This window comes from Pholcus phalangioides, unplaced genomic scaffold (genome assembly GCF_987345545.1).
Source record: "Pholcus phalangioides strain wild (caught in Gottingen) unplaced genomic scaffold, Ppha-v1.0 ptg000015l_1, whole genome shotgun sequence".
NCBI classification, from domain to species: Eukaryota; Metazoa; Arthropoda; class Arachnida; order Araneae; family Pholcidae; genus Pholcus; species Pholcus phalangioides.
The window spans coordinates 9,021,582-9,034,555 of NW_028301608.1; the positions used below are offsets into that span (position 1 = coordinate 9,021,582).

Sequence of the window (12,974 nt, forward strand, 5' to 3'; positions counted from 1 at the left end):
AATTTTTTTAATAGTGGTCATTTTAGTGAGTAAGTCAGTGAGTCGAACGGATAATATAACATTTTTACCAACGTTTGTGGAACGCATAAATAGAACATCATACTATTTCCTGGATTTGATCAGCCTCAATGTTGAGAATTTCTTTGGAAATCTCCATTGTGTGAAACAGAAACGAAAGTGACTAAAAAATTCGTCGTTATAACTGAGGTGATTGCTATCATCGTTTTAGAAAGTTCGTTTTTATCATCGTTTCTAGAAAGCTTCCTCAACGCTATTCCGTACAGCAGCGATCCAGACACTTTAGTCTTGGACCCCCGGAAATGTTGGTATCTCCAAGGACCGCCATTTATAGCAGCAGAAACAAAAGCCAAGAGTGTTGTCGAACAACGGAGGACATTCTATCCATCTACCCAGTACTATTTTATATTATGCGATAGCAATGTCATCTACTATGGCTAAACCATAAGAGCTAAAACAACGTCGCATACTCATATCGGGAGATGTCAGCACAAGTACAATTTTTGTCAAATCATAAAAATATTACTACTACAGTCTACCAACGTTGCGGCAGTTCTTTCACTCGAAAATACAATCAGACGTTTTCGTTTTAAGTAATTTGTTCATATCAATTGTTTTTGCACAACTTCGCATTTATTATATGTATATAGGCCTATACCCGGCCCGTAGCCAGACATTTCGTTCAGAGGGGACCAATTTCATTTCGATAGGGGGGCGGACCCCCAAATCCCGCCCCTTTCTACGAGATAATAACCGGGGTCGTTATAAACGTGTTTGACTGTCTTTATTTTCTTTATTAATAAATCTATATCGACACCATATTCTGTACAATTCCGTCCATAATTGTTACGTGTGACATGTACGATAAACTTTCAAAATATTACATGATGATCAAACACAAAATTTTTCTTACTTTTATCGGAAAAGTTGCCGATCAGAAATCTCAAAATGAAGAAAAGAAAATGGTAGCAAATAAATATAAAGAAGAGAAAAAAAAAGTGAAAAGGATTGTGGGTGGGAGGACCCGTAATTGGCAAACAATTGGATTTCACATACTCAATGACAAAGTTACCCAATGTTTAGCGCAAGAAAATTTCACGTATCACCATATAGGATTCTGTAACAGCGCTACCTCGTGGTACCTAAGAGAAACCTCAGGCGAAAACTGATCGATCGACAGAGCGGGGCAAACTGGAAGATGCTCCGGTGATCCGGCAGACACTGTCTGCGGCTAACAGGCGCTACAAACTTCGGCACTAGAAGAAAAAGCCCTGTTTTCGCGAGTGGCGATCACGACCAATTAATACAACGCACAACAAGGAAGAAAAGGAAAAAAAAATTACAAACAACGTGTTGGATTTTTTCTCTCTTATTTTTGTGTTTCGAATTATAAATACTCGGATATTCATAGTTTAAAAATATTAGTATAAATTTCTCAGCACAAAAAAACTCCGTTTATATACACAAGAAGAGACTCGGCCGAGAAAAGTTTTCCCACGAGAGTAAAATATCGTCGCTATTTCTCATTTTTTAAAATACAGATGTTAAAACCTGTATCAAGTGAAAAAAAGTGGTGCTTTTTTTGTTTTTTGTTAATGCGTATTTATAAAATAGTTCCGTTCGTAACGATGTTGATTCCCCATTTTGGATTTAGCACGTTCGAAATATTTTTCAATACGTATTTTATCTTATAACATTATTTAAACTGTGATCTTATCTAGTTCCTGAGTGTTACATCGAAAACGGATTGCTGACTTGAGTGAGTTATTATTACCATAGGAGGAAAACTTTCTAACGATCATAGATCAGTTCATTCTTCGTATTTCAATGACCATCAATGAATATTCCAGTAAAACACATTTTTGTATTTGATTAATATTTCATATGTAATGAATACCATCGTAGATTCAATCAATTCTCAACAACTTGGAATTGTGGAATTTTTTTCAATCTGCGATAAAGATTTTATTCCAAGTGATTAATTTTATTTGAGTGATTTTTTTATTCAACTGTAAATTGAACGGGAGTGAAAATAATGAACAGGATTATTGATTCTCACGTTATAAAATGCCTCGATGAATAATTTCCAGTGATTGAAACATGCGTAAAGATTGGATTAAGCAAGCTGAGTTGATATACAATTTGAAATACTTTGTTCATCGAAGTGTGTTGGACAGCTGAGGATTACAGAAATTAATTTTAAAAAAAAATTCAAAATCGATTGCCTCGCGTTTATGCAATTACGGATCTCAGATTTTCTAGGATCCAAAACCGCTAGTGGTGTGATGAGGATGACAGTGTACTTGTTGTTTTGTGAACTTTTAGGGAGTTTTTGGGTTGCCGTGCTTGGTATAAGAGCACAATCACCAGCAACCAACGAACAGCCGTGGGGTAAGTTACGTTGTTTTTTTGTTTGTTTTTTTTTTCGTCATTCTTGAAATAGAAAGTTATAAATGTTAATAAAAATATCACAAGAAAATCCATAAGAATTATTATCTTACATTGAAAAATATTGTGCATACCGTAGTGACGTAGTGACATCATTGTAACAATCAGTAGGGGGTCTTCAAATTCCGTGTTTTTTTTTTTCTCGTGTGTTTCTTTTTCCCTTTTTCCCTGGTTCTAACCTGATAAAATTTGATTTGAATTAAAAAAAAAAAAACTCGCAAAATTTCATCCATTAGCAGATTTTTTCTCCAAATTTTTACACAATTAAGCGCGTTGTTGTATTTTACACACGTGCAGTGTTATCTGAAAATATATACATATATTAACTGATTAATTTCACGCCTCTCCAAAATTTTTAAAGGTGGTTTTGAAAATAGGGTTACTTTTTTTCATGAGAGAAAGAACTTTATTGAAAAAAATGACATAAATATAACATATTTTCGCTCCTTAACAAAATCTGGAGGAGTAAAATTGAATTTTAATGCGAAAAACGTATGAAAGAATATACTCAAATGGATATTCGCATATATGTGAATAATATATTTTTTTCTTCATTCATTTTTCAACAGTTTTCCAAATAAGAACAGAACTGTTTTCTTTTTATAGACATGTTATCCAGCTTTACAGACAATGACCACTGACCACCCAATGAGATCATCTTGGGATGGTTTGCGCTCTTTCCCAAAGAGATTGCCGGTCTCAATCCAACTTCACAGAGAACTTTATTCCAAAAATGTTAAAATATAGAGTAAAATATGAAATATAAATTTTGTATTTTTATAAAAAACAATGTCATTTATGAAAAATCAAAAATCAAATGAAAACTAAGAAGATGAATGCAACAAAGACCGGTATAACCATTTACATACGATAGATCTAAAATTGCAATTTGTATAGAAGCAATAGGAAAAAGTAATATATATCTTTAGAAATAAACAAAAACGGCAGTTAATACATTTATTGAAGAATTTAGAATGTTAACAGCAAATTGTTCTGTATCTAAAATTTCTGTTAAAATTGGAAAATAAACAATAACATGGAAGTAAAAAAACCACAGGTACCTGAAAAAGTTTTTTCTCCTCCATTTTTTATTAATGTTTTAATTACGAATATAATTTTTTTTTGTTTAGAGATATATTTCCAAATCTACAGGAAAAATTGTCTTCTGAAAACAAAATATGTTTAAAATGAAAAATGAAAAATAAATTTCCTATTTTTATAAATAGCATAACAATAAAAAATGTATAAAAAAAGTAGTAGTAAGAAATGAATTCAACATTTCAAAGTAGAAACTAAGAGATGAATTTAACATTTCAAAGTAGAAACTAAGAGATGAATTCAACATTTCAAAGTAGAAACTAAGAGATGAATTCAACATTTCAAAGTAGAAACTAAGAGATGAATTCAACATTTCAAAGTAGAAACTAAGATATGAATTCAACATTTCAAAGTAGAAACTAAGAGATGAATTCAACATTTCAAAGTAGAAACTAAGATATGAATTCAACATTTCAAAGTAGAAACTAAGAGATGAATTAAACATTTCAAAGTAGAAACTAAGATATGAATTCAACATTTCAAAGTAGAAACTAAGAGATGAATTCAACAAAACGCCATAAATATTAGCATAACACGATGCATTTAAAATTTTATTTCACATAAAAAATCTAGTAAAAATTTTACAATAAAATAAGACGGTTTGTACATTTACTGGAAAATTTGGAATAAGAATACAAAATTATTCTCTACATGAAATTTATGTTAAAATTGGTGAATGAAAAATAATTCATATTTACTTGATAAACAGAATCTTGAACTAATCCAAAAATTTCCGTAAATATACATGTGGTAATAAGTCTAATTCATATAAAAGCAATAAAAAAGAAATATTCATCTTCAGAAATAAACAAAATCATCAACTTATGCATTTACTGAGAAATTTAGACCAATAATTTAGTAAATTGTTCTCTACGAAACATTTTTGTTAAAATTGAGGAATAAAAAAACGAATTTTTATCCAATAAATGGTATGTTGAACTAATGCAAAAATATCCGTAAATATATGTGCAGCAATTTTTCGTCCGCCATATTCTTCGCGAGGAAGATAACGAGGAAGGAGGAAAATGTAGCGTTAATAATTAGCAGTTCATTGTTTTTCGATATTTTCGCCGTGTCTGCTGGTCTTTTATTTTGTTTGCGCCTTTTGTTCGGAATCCTTTTCGAGTAATTACCGTGTGTTTGCCATTTTCTCTCTACTTTTCCCATTTTTTTTTTTTTCTTCTTAATATTTTTAGATATGAATTCGAAATGTGATGATCGAAAACTCTATATGTTCTTTCTTCTACTTTTTTTTTGGTTTCTATTTTGCATCTCCTATTACATATGCTTCAAAAAGTTGTTTTTCCTCTCTGAAAAACTTGCTGGCTTTTCAAGGAAAATTTAGGAGGTTTATAACATATGTATGTATGAATCTCTTAACTATTGGTGTGTATTGAGAAGAATGAAAAATATTTTTATGAGATTGAATAAAGAAATTATATACTTCTGATTGAAGTTTCATATGAAGCAGGTGTTTCGTTTCCTGCAAACGTGCTGGATCGGAAAAAATATATCATATCACAATTTGTAAAAATACCCTAAAAGTTGCTATTAATTTGTTAAAAATGCGTAATTCGTAGTCTTAAAATATCAGAAGTTTCTTTCTCTATCGATATTCAAGAAATATTCATTCGGGGGAAAAATAATTTACCTTCATGAAATTCTAATGAATTTCTTCGAAAATAAAAATCTGTTGTTTGATAGGTGATACTTAGCTGAGAAAGAGAACTGCAAATTTAATTGGAATTTTTCTATTAATAATTTTTATGAACAAATGAATATTATTAATCAGGTTCGTATCAAGCTTTATATGGTTAACTCTTGGTTTAAATTTCATTCTTTTCCTGATGTCTAGGTAATTTTTGTGGAAATTATTTGTACAGAATAATTGTGTTTTGTCAAGTAATCATTAAAATTGTAAAGAATAATGGTTAAATTTTCGTTATCAAAATTGGAAGAATTAGAAACATCTATTTGCATAAATTCAATCATAATCAACCATTCAGATGAGCAAAAGCAAAATAAATGAAAGCATCCCACCTGCTTTGATTTATATTCGGGTCAGAAAGTACAGGGGATTGGATACTTAATTTATTTCAAAACAATAGGCAAAATAATCTTGTGAAGGATGCAAAGAATTTTCGTAATATATATATATATATATATACTTTACTTTACTTTACTTTTATTCCCCCGCTTAGCACAGATGACAAATCCATTGCTATCCATTGTAAATAATATTTTTAATAGTGTTAATTCTAAGTAGTTGTAATTAACACGTAAAAACTGTTATTCCGTTGATACCTTTACCATAAAATCCACCCTGTGATTCGTATCAACTCTTATGTAGCACACGTTTCAGATACCGTGATGATACTAACGCATAATTAATTCCTATTTCGGCACGCTGACACAATCTCCCTTTTGTGTGTTGGCACAACATTCCCGGCTGATCCCACTACAAAGGGAGATTCAGAACACATTGGAATTTCTCAAGTGATATCGAAATCAGCTGTGTACATTGGTTAGTGCTCATCATATCGCACTAGGTTATAACAAAGTACTGGGGATCGTCATTTCTGTCGCCTTGTTACGATTGAAGGGAAATAGTATGTATCCAATAGATCACATTATAGAAAATTGAATATGTAATTCGTGAAATTATTTGGTCAGAAAGTAATTTTCTTTATAAGCTGAAGATTAATTATTCACTTACATGCTAAAATCTGATGGGCTGTTTTCAGCAGAATTTTTTAAACTTCTATAGAAGTTTAAATTCATTTGTTCAAAAAAATAAATTCATAACTAAAGATTCCGAACTATAATTGACAGTATCCGAATTATTTTCATTCTAAGTAATAAGCTTATTTATTATTCTCAACATGATAACGCGTTTTAAAGTTCATACATATTTTGAATACCGTAAACCAGGGTAACTCCATAACAAGAATTGCACATTTTTGAATACGGAATCCGTTCTACGTAAACAACATGATTTCTGGGGAGGGGGGATTGCAGCTATAATAACCCTCAGCTTGCTTACCATGACCGATTATTGAAAATTATTTATAAAATAATAAGGGAAAACATAATTATGTTTTCCTTTCATATCTAGGGTAACTTTGTGACAAGATTTTTTTCTCTTGTGTGTGATTGTTACTCCAATAGACACTCTACACGAGTTTTTTAATGAAAAAGTTGACATTCTTTTGATTTGTACTTAAAAATTGTTTATTTTTCTAAGGTATTTTTTCCTTCAAATTTAAACAGAACTATATTTGACATGAATGTCGCTCTTCACTTGTTAATACAAGATATACAGAAGACTGGATGTTGTGAAGATATTTATTATTAGAGATGTTAATTTTTTAAGGAAGGAAAAAACTCATCTCTGCCTCTACCGGGAGTCGAACCCGGGTCCCTCGATTGCCGGACGAGTGCTCTGACCACTAAGCTACAGAGGAGATAGAGACTTTCCTTCGCTAGAGCGTATATATGCCGAACGGAACCGTGCAATGGACGGTGAAACCGATCAGCTAATAGCTCATGGACGACGAGCCACCAGAGGGCTATATATATGACATGAATGTCGCTCTTCACTTGTTAATACAAGATATACAGAAGACTGGATGTTGTGAAGATATTTATTATTAGAGATGTTAATTTTTTAAGGAAGGAAAAAACTCATCTCTGCCTCTACCGGGAGTCGAACCCGGGTCCCTCGATTGCCGGACGAGTGCTCTGACCACTAAGCTACAGAGGAGATAGAGACTTTCCTTCGCTAGAGCGTATATATGCCGAACGGAACCGTGCAATGGACGGTGAAACCGATCAGCTAATAGCTCATGGACGACGAGCCACCAGAGGGCTATATATATGACATGAATGTCGCTCTTCACTTGTTAATACAAGATATACAGAAGACTGGATGTTGTGAAGATATTTATTATTAGAGATGTTAATTTTTTAAGGAAGGAAAAAACTCATCTCTGCCTCTATCGAGGGACCCGGGTTCGACTCCCGGTAGAGGCAGAGATGAGTTTTTTCCTTCCTTAAAAAATTAACATCTCTAATAATAAATATCTTCACAACATCCAGTCTTCTGTATATCTTGTATTAACAAGTGAAGAGCGACATTCATGTCATATATATAGCCCTCTGGTGGCTCGTCGTCCATGAGCTATTAGCTGATCGGTTTCACCGTCCATTGCACGGTTCCGTTCGGCATATATACGCTCTAGCGAAGGAAAGTCTCTATCTCCTCTGTAGCTTAGTGGTCAGAGCACTCGTCCGGCAATCGAGGGACCCGGGTTCGACTCCCGGTAGAGGCAGAGATGAGTTTTTTCCTTCCTTAAAAAATTAACATCTCTAATAATAAATATCTTCACAACATCCAGTCTTCTGTATATCTTGTATTAACAAGTGAAGAGCGACATTCATGTCATATATATAGCCCTCTGGTGGCTCGTCGTCCATGAGCTATTAGCTGATCGGTTTCACCGTCCATTGCACGGTTCCGTTCGGCATATATACGCTCTAGCGAAGGAAAGTCTCTATCTCCTCTGTAGCTTAGTGGTCAGAGCACTCGTCCGGCAATCGAGGGACCCGGGTTCGACTCCCGGTAGAGGCAGAGATGAGTTTTTTCCTTCCTTAAAAAATTAACATCTCTAATAATAAATATCTTCACAACATCCAGTCTTCTGTATATCTTGTATTAACAAGTGAAGAGCGACATTCATGTCATATATATAGCCCTCTGGTGGCTCGTCGTCCATGAGCTATTAGCTGATCGGTTTCACCGTCCATTGCACGGTTCCGTTCGGCATATATACGCTCTAGCGAAGGAAAGTCTCTATCTCCTCTGTAGCTTAGTGGTCAGAGCACTCGTCCGGCAATCGAGGGACCCGGGTTCGACTCCCGGTAGAGGCAGAGATGAGTTTTTTCCTTCCTTAAAAAATTAACATCTCTAATAATAAATATCTTCACAACATCCAGTCTTCTGTATATCTTGTAGAACTATATTTTATTTATATACAGCTTTCAACAATTAAGTGAAACATGAAATTAAAACCTGGACAAAAAGATAATAAATCAAGTTTTAAGCCATTTTTTTTAAAATATAGGTGATGGGAATGGCATAAAATCCTTCACTTATATTTACAACGTTTTATTGAAACACAAAAATGAGTGAAAAATTGTACAAATAATAATTAATTAAGACTAAATTATACCTGTTTCTTCATGTCGACTGGAAATAAATTACTTTTAATTTTTTTGGGTACATACATTTCTTTTATAAAATTCGTAGCAGGATACCAAAGATTGTCTGCTTTGTTTTGGTTTATTTGAATATTGCTTTTACAAATTTTGTAAAAACAGTGCACTAAAAAATTATAGTTTTAACTAAACTTTGGCATATATAATTCCTTTACATCACTTGAACTGAATCAATTACCTATCAAAGACGTTAATGTTTTATTGTACATAATAAAGACAAATGTACTTGGTCTAATATGGTTGTGAACCCTTCATATACCTTTTTTCTGTTTTCATTCCTACATTCCATAAGTTTCTAATGATGTTAAGCTTTCTTGGAATAACTTTTTTATGGATAATGCGCCTTTTCTATCGTTAATTACGCAGTTATGAAGTTAGGCATAAAGCATGATATCAAATGCAGGAAAATAGGTTCGAATAGTTACAGTTGAAGATGAAGCATATAAAAACGAAATTGCGTAAGAGAATACGATGTGCTTTTATGAATACAATAATGATAATGGACTTTATATTAATGGATGCAATTCGACTTGATTCATGAGGGAAACACATTTGTATTTTTGTGTATTTTATCGGATTACATTTCCTTCATATTTTCCTACTGATGAAAGCATTCGAGTTTGAAACAACCAATCATAATTTACTTTCAATTAGTGATATTGCTTTCCACTTTGAAATACTTTGTTTCGGTACATAAATATCAGATTAAATATGATATAAACATACCTATCTCTTACTGTTATTTATTTCTTTAGACATTATTATTTTACGAATTTTCGAAAAGATCTAGATGCATTTATTTCATATAGGTACGATATTACTGGCATAATAATATCCAAGATGATTCATAATCGATGAATATTTTTTTTATGCTTGATTCTACGCATTTTTAGATAATTAACGTAAAATACTATTCTTGACTTATTTATTCTTACGGTAGATGCGGATAAAATTTTATTTTACTGAATGGGGTCATCATCTTAGAAAAATTAGTTTTTAATTTATGACATTTCTGCAGGATAGGGTATTATTTTTCCATCTTTGAGATGCAGAAATGTTGTTCGATAAGATACTATTTCGCCACAAAGAACAAAACTATAGAGTTTGATGTCTGCGAAAAGATACCGATTTTCCTACATTTATCTGCTTATTTTACTTTTTAAGAATATATTTTCACACAAAGGGAAATGATCATATCTAACATAAATGTATTTTCCACACTTTAAGAATATCAAGAACAATAATCCTAGATCTCGAGATTACATTTTACTATTCTTATGCGCTTTGGAAAATACTTTTTAATGAAACCAAATAAGAGTTATTCTGAAATACGATCTTAAAAAAATCTAAGATCATATTCTATTCCTATTTAATAATTCTTTTAAGAAAAAACTCCTTATTTTTTAAGGCGAAAATCATCTCATCAATGATTTTTAACAAATACCAATTTGATATTTTATCTTAATTATTTAACTTTGAATTTTATAAATGGATAATCATATACTTTTTATTGATCATTTTGTCGCACCACGGTCATTTTCTGCACACGAGGGCTAATTAGACCGGGACTACAATATATTGCCGATTCCGAACGGCACGCTTGTTTTTTTCTATACTCATAGAGAGGTTGGTGCGCTAACCCCTCGATGGGGGACTCCCTGCGGTAGCAATTTTTCTGTCGTCATACCACCGTTTCTGTTGTACCCCTGTGTCAGGAAAGTTTTCTGACAAGGACGAATCGGTATCCCTTCTCATACGCGTTTGAAAACTTAATGAAACGAAATACTTCGATTTGGAACAAGGTATTAAAAAACCAATTTTCTTCCTGTTGGTGAAGAAGTATTTTAAAAAGAATCGCCTATATCATCAACGATTTCCTACAAATCCTCCGTAATTTCATATATTTTACCTTTAAAAATTAATAGCAACGTATTTGGGACTTTTTTTCGCACTTTTTACTTGGAATTTTATCAATCGATGTTCATATTCTTTTTATACGTTTCGAAAGTGTTTGATGGATCTTCTCTTTTGATTTTAAATTTGTATTTCATTGATTATATTGTTTGTTGTATTGATTATTGTATTGTCCATTGACATACCATATGACATACCATATGGTATGAATACCATAAAAATATGACAACCATATTTTTATGGGCATTTTTTTATCAGTCACCTCGTTGGGCATTTTGTCTGTTGTGGCGTTGTATTTGTATTTGAATATATTTAAGAAACGTTTCACACGTTTTATAATATTATTTTTTTTTCCTTGATAAAATGACAATTTGTATCGAAACACTCCACATTCACCCATAATATTTTTTATTCCTTCTTTTTTTCATACGAAATTTCCCAAACTTCGAAATTTTACACAACAAAAATTATAGATCTTTTGTGAGAATACATTTTTGTCTTCTCATACGTGTTTAAAAACATTATTTAAGGAAATGAATTATACGCTATGATCATTTTACGAGCTGATGTTAAAAAAAATAATATAATACATATATATATATTTTTTTTTCATTTATAGAATGACAACTTATTATCATTTAAGAATTATTTTACGAATAAACTCCTATATCATGAACGGATTCCAACAAATCCTAATTTGATATTTATCTTGGAATTAATAACAATTTCAGATTTCTCACTTTTAACTTCGAATTTTATAGATTGATATCTACATTTTCTTTTTATAATTTTTGAAGGCATCTGATGGATCTCCTCTTTTGATTTTAAATTTATATTTCATTGATTATATCCATTATATTTCTATGAATATATTTAATACCTCATGTTTCCACGTTTGTGAAACGTTTCACACGTTAAATCAAATTAATGTTAGAAAAATTTTTTTTCGAAAGAAAAAATGGTAATGTGAATGGAGCTACTCTTTCTCTCCATCAGTAATATTTTTGTTATATTTCTCCTTTTTTATCCATACGAAATGAGCATCAGTCTACCCATCCAGAAATTAGCATTTTTATTGAATTCCCTTCATGTTATTCTTCTCTCTCCTCTTTTTGTGTTTTTAATCACGTAAAGATTCCTTCTCCTGTTTTCCGGGCTATATGAGGGTGAAAAAAAATTAGCTAGGCCTTACAATCTAAAATTTCAAATGAAATTCCCTTTTTTTTTTGTACATGAAGTGCACCCCATATGCATTTGAAAAGATGCTGACGAAAAGTATCAATAAGCAGGAGTAACTCTAGAGGAAATTCAAGAGAACGTGATTTTTTATACTCCATGAAATTCCGTGAATACTTTCAGATTACTCATACATGTAAACTGCCATTCACTTTCGCTGTTTTTCATTCCGTTTTCAAATGACTTCAGCTTGAGTTTCAAGCTCGATCGAACGGAAAACGATGCTATAGTACGCGAAATCAAGTGATACGTTTTAAGATTCATTTTCATGATTTGTCATTTACTATTCATTTTCATGATTTGTCATTTACTATTCATTTTCATGATTTGTCATTTACTATTCATTTTCATGATTTGTCATTTACTATTCATTTTCATGATTTGTCATTTACTATTCATTTTCATGATTTGCCATCTACTATTCATTTTCATGATTTGTCATTTACTATTCATTTTCATGATTTGCCATTTATGATACATTTTCATGATTTGCCATTTATGATACATTTTCATGATTTGTCATTCAAGTTCGAAATTGATCATTTATCATTTGCGTTTCAACTTGAAATTGCGCATCTATCAAGGAAATAGACCATCTCTAGACTTATATTATGCCAATGTGAACACGTAAAGAAAAGTCATCTGGTTTCCTCCCGGAATCGAACCCAGGTCCTCGCACCTCCAGTGATGTACATGGGAGGCACTTGCCTGGTTGGCAAAAGACGACCCGAGTTCCTGGTGTAGACCAGGTGAATTTTCTCTCCGAGTTCACTTCGACATAATATTCAAAAACCCCTTTGTATCAGTGATGAAGTGGTAAGATGCTCGTCTTCCACCGTGAAGGTTGGTGGTGGTGGAGTCCACGGGTTCGATTCGAAGAAAGAACATGGAAAACCAGTTCTTCACCTACCGAGCCTAGAGCGAGGCTCCTTAATTTTCCACCCAACCCTATCGGCAGTTTCCTGCCGTATGGCGACATGACC

General features: G+C 32.3%; 1 protein-coding gene across 2 annotated transcripts in view; it reads left to right on the forward strand.

The window, feature by feature from the left end:
• Positions 1–12,974, forward strand: part of LOC149075432 (protein turtle-like) — a 590,018-nt gene that overhangs the window by 366,625 nt on the left and 210,419 nt on the right. Inside the window, exon 1 of one of the 2 annotated variants that reach the window (XM_089242765.1) lies at positions 1,216–2,409. The exons of the other annotated variant lie outside the window; for it this stretch is intronic. Coding sequence (XP_089098891.1) covers positions 2,253–2,409 — 157 coding nt within the window. The 5' untranslated portion in view covers positions 1,216–2,252. Of the gene's footprint in view, positions 1–1,215; positions 2,410–12,974 lie in introns of those variants that run through there. 2 annotated transcript variants of the gene reach the window in all.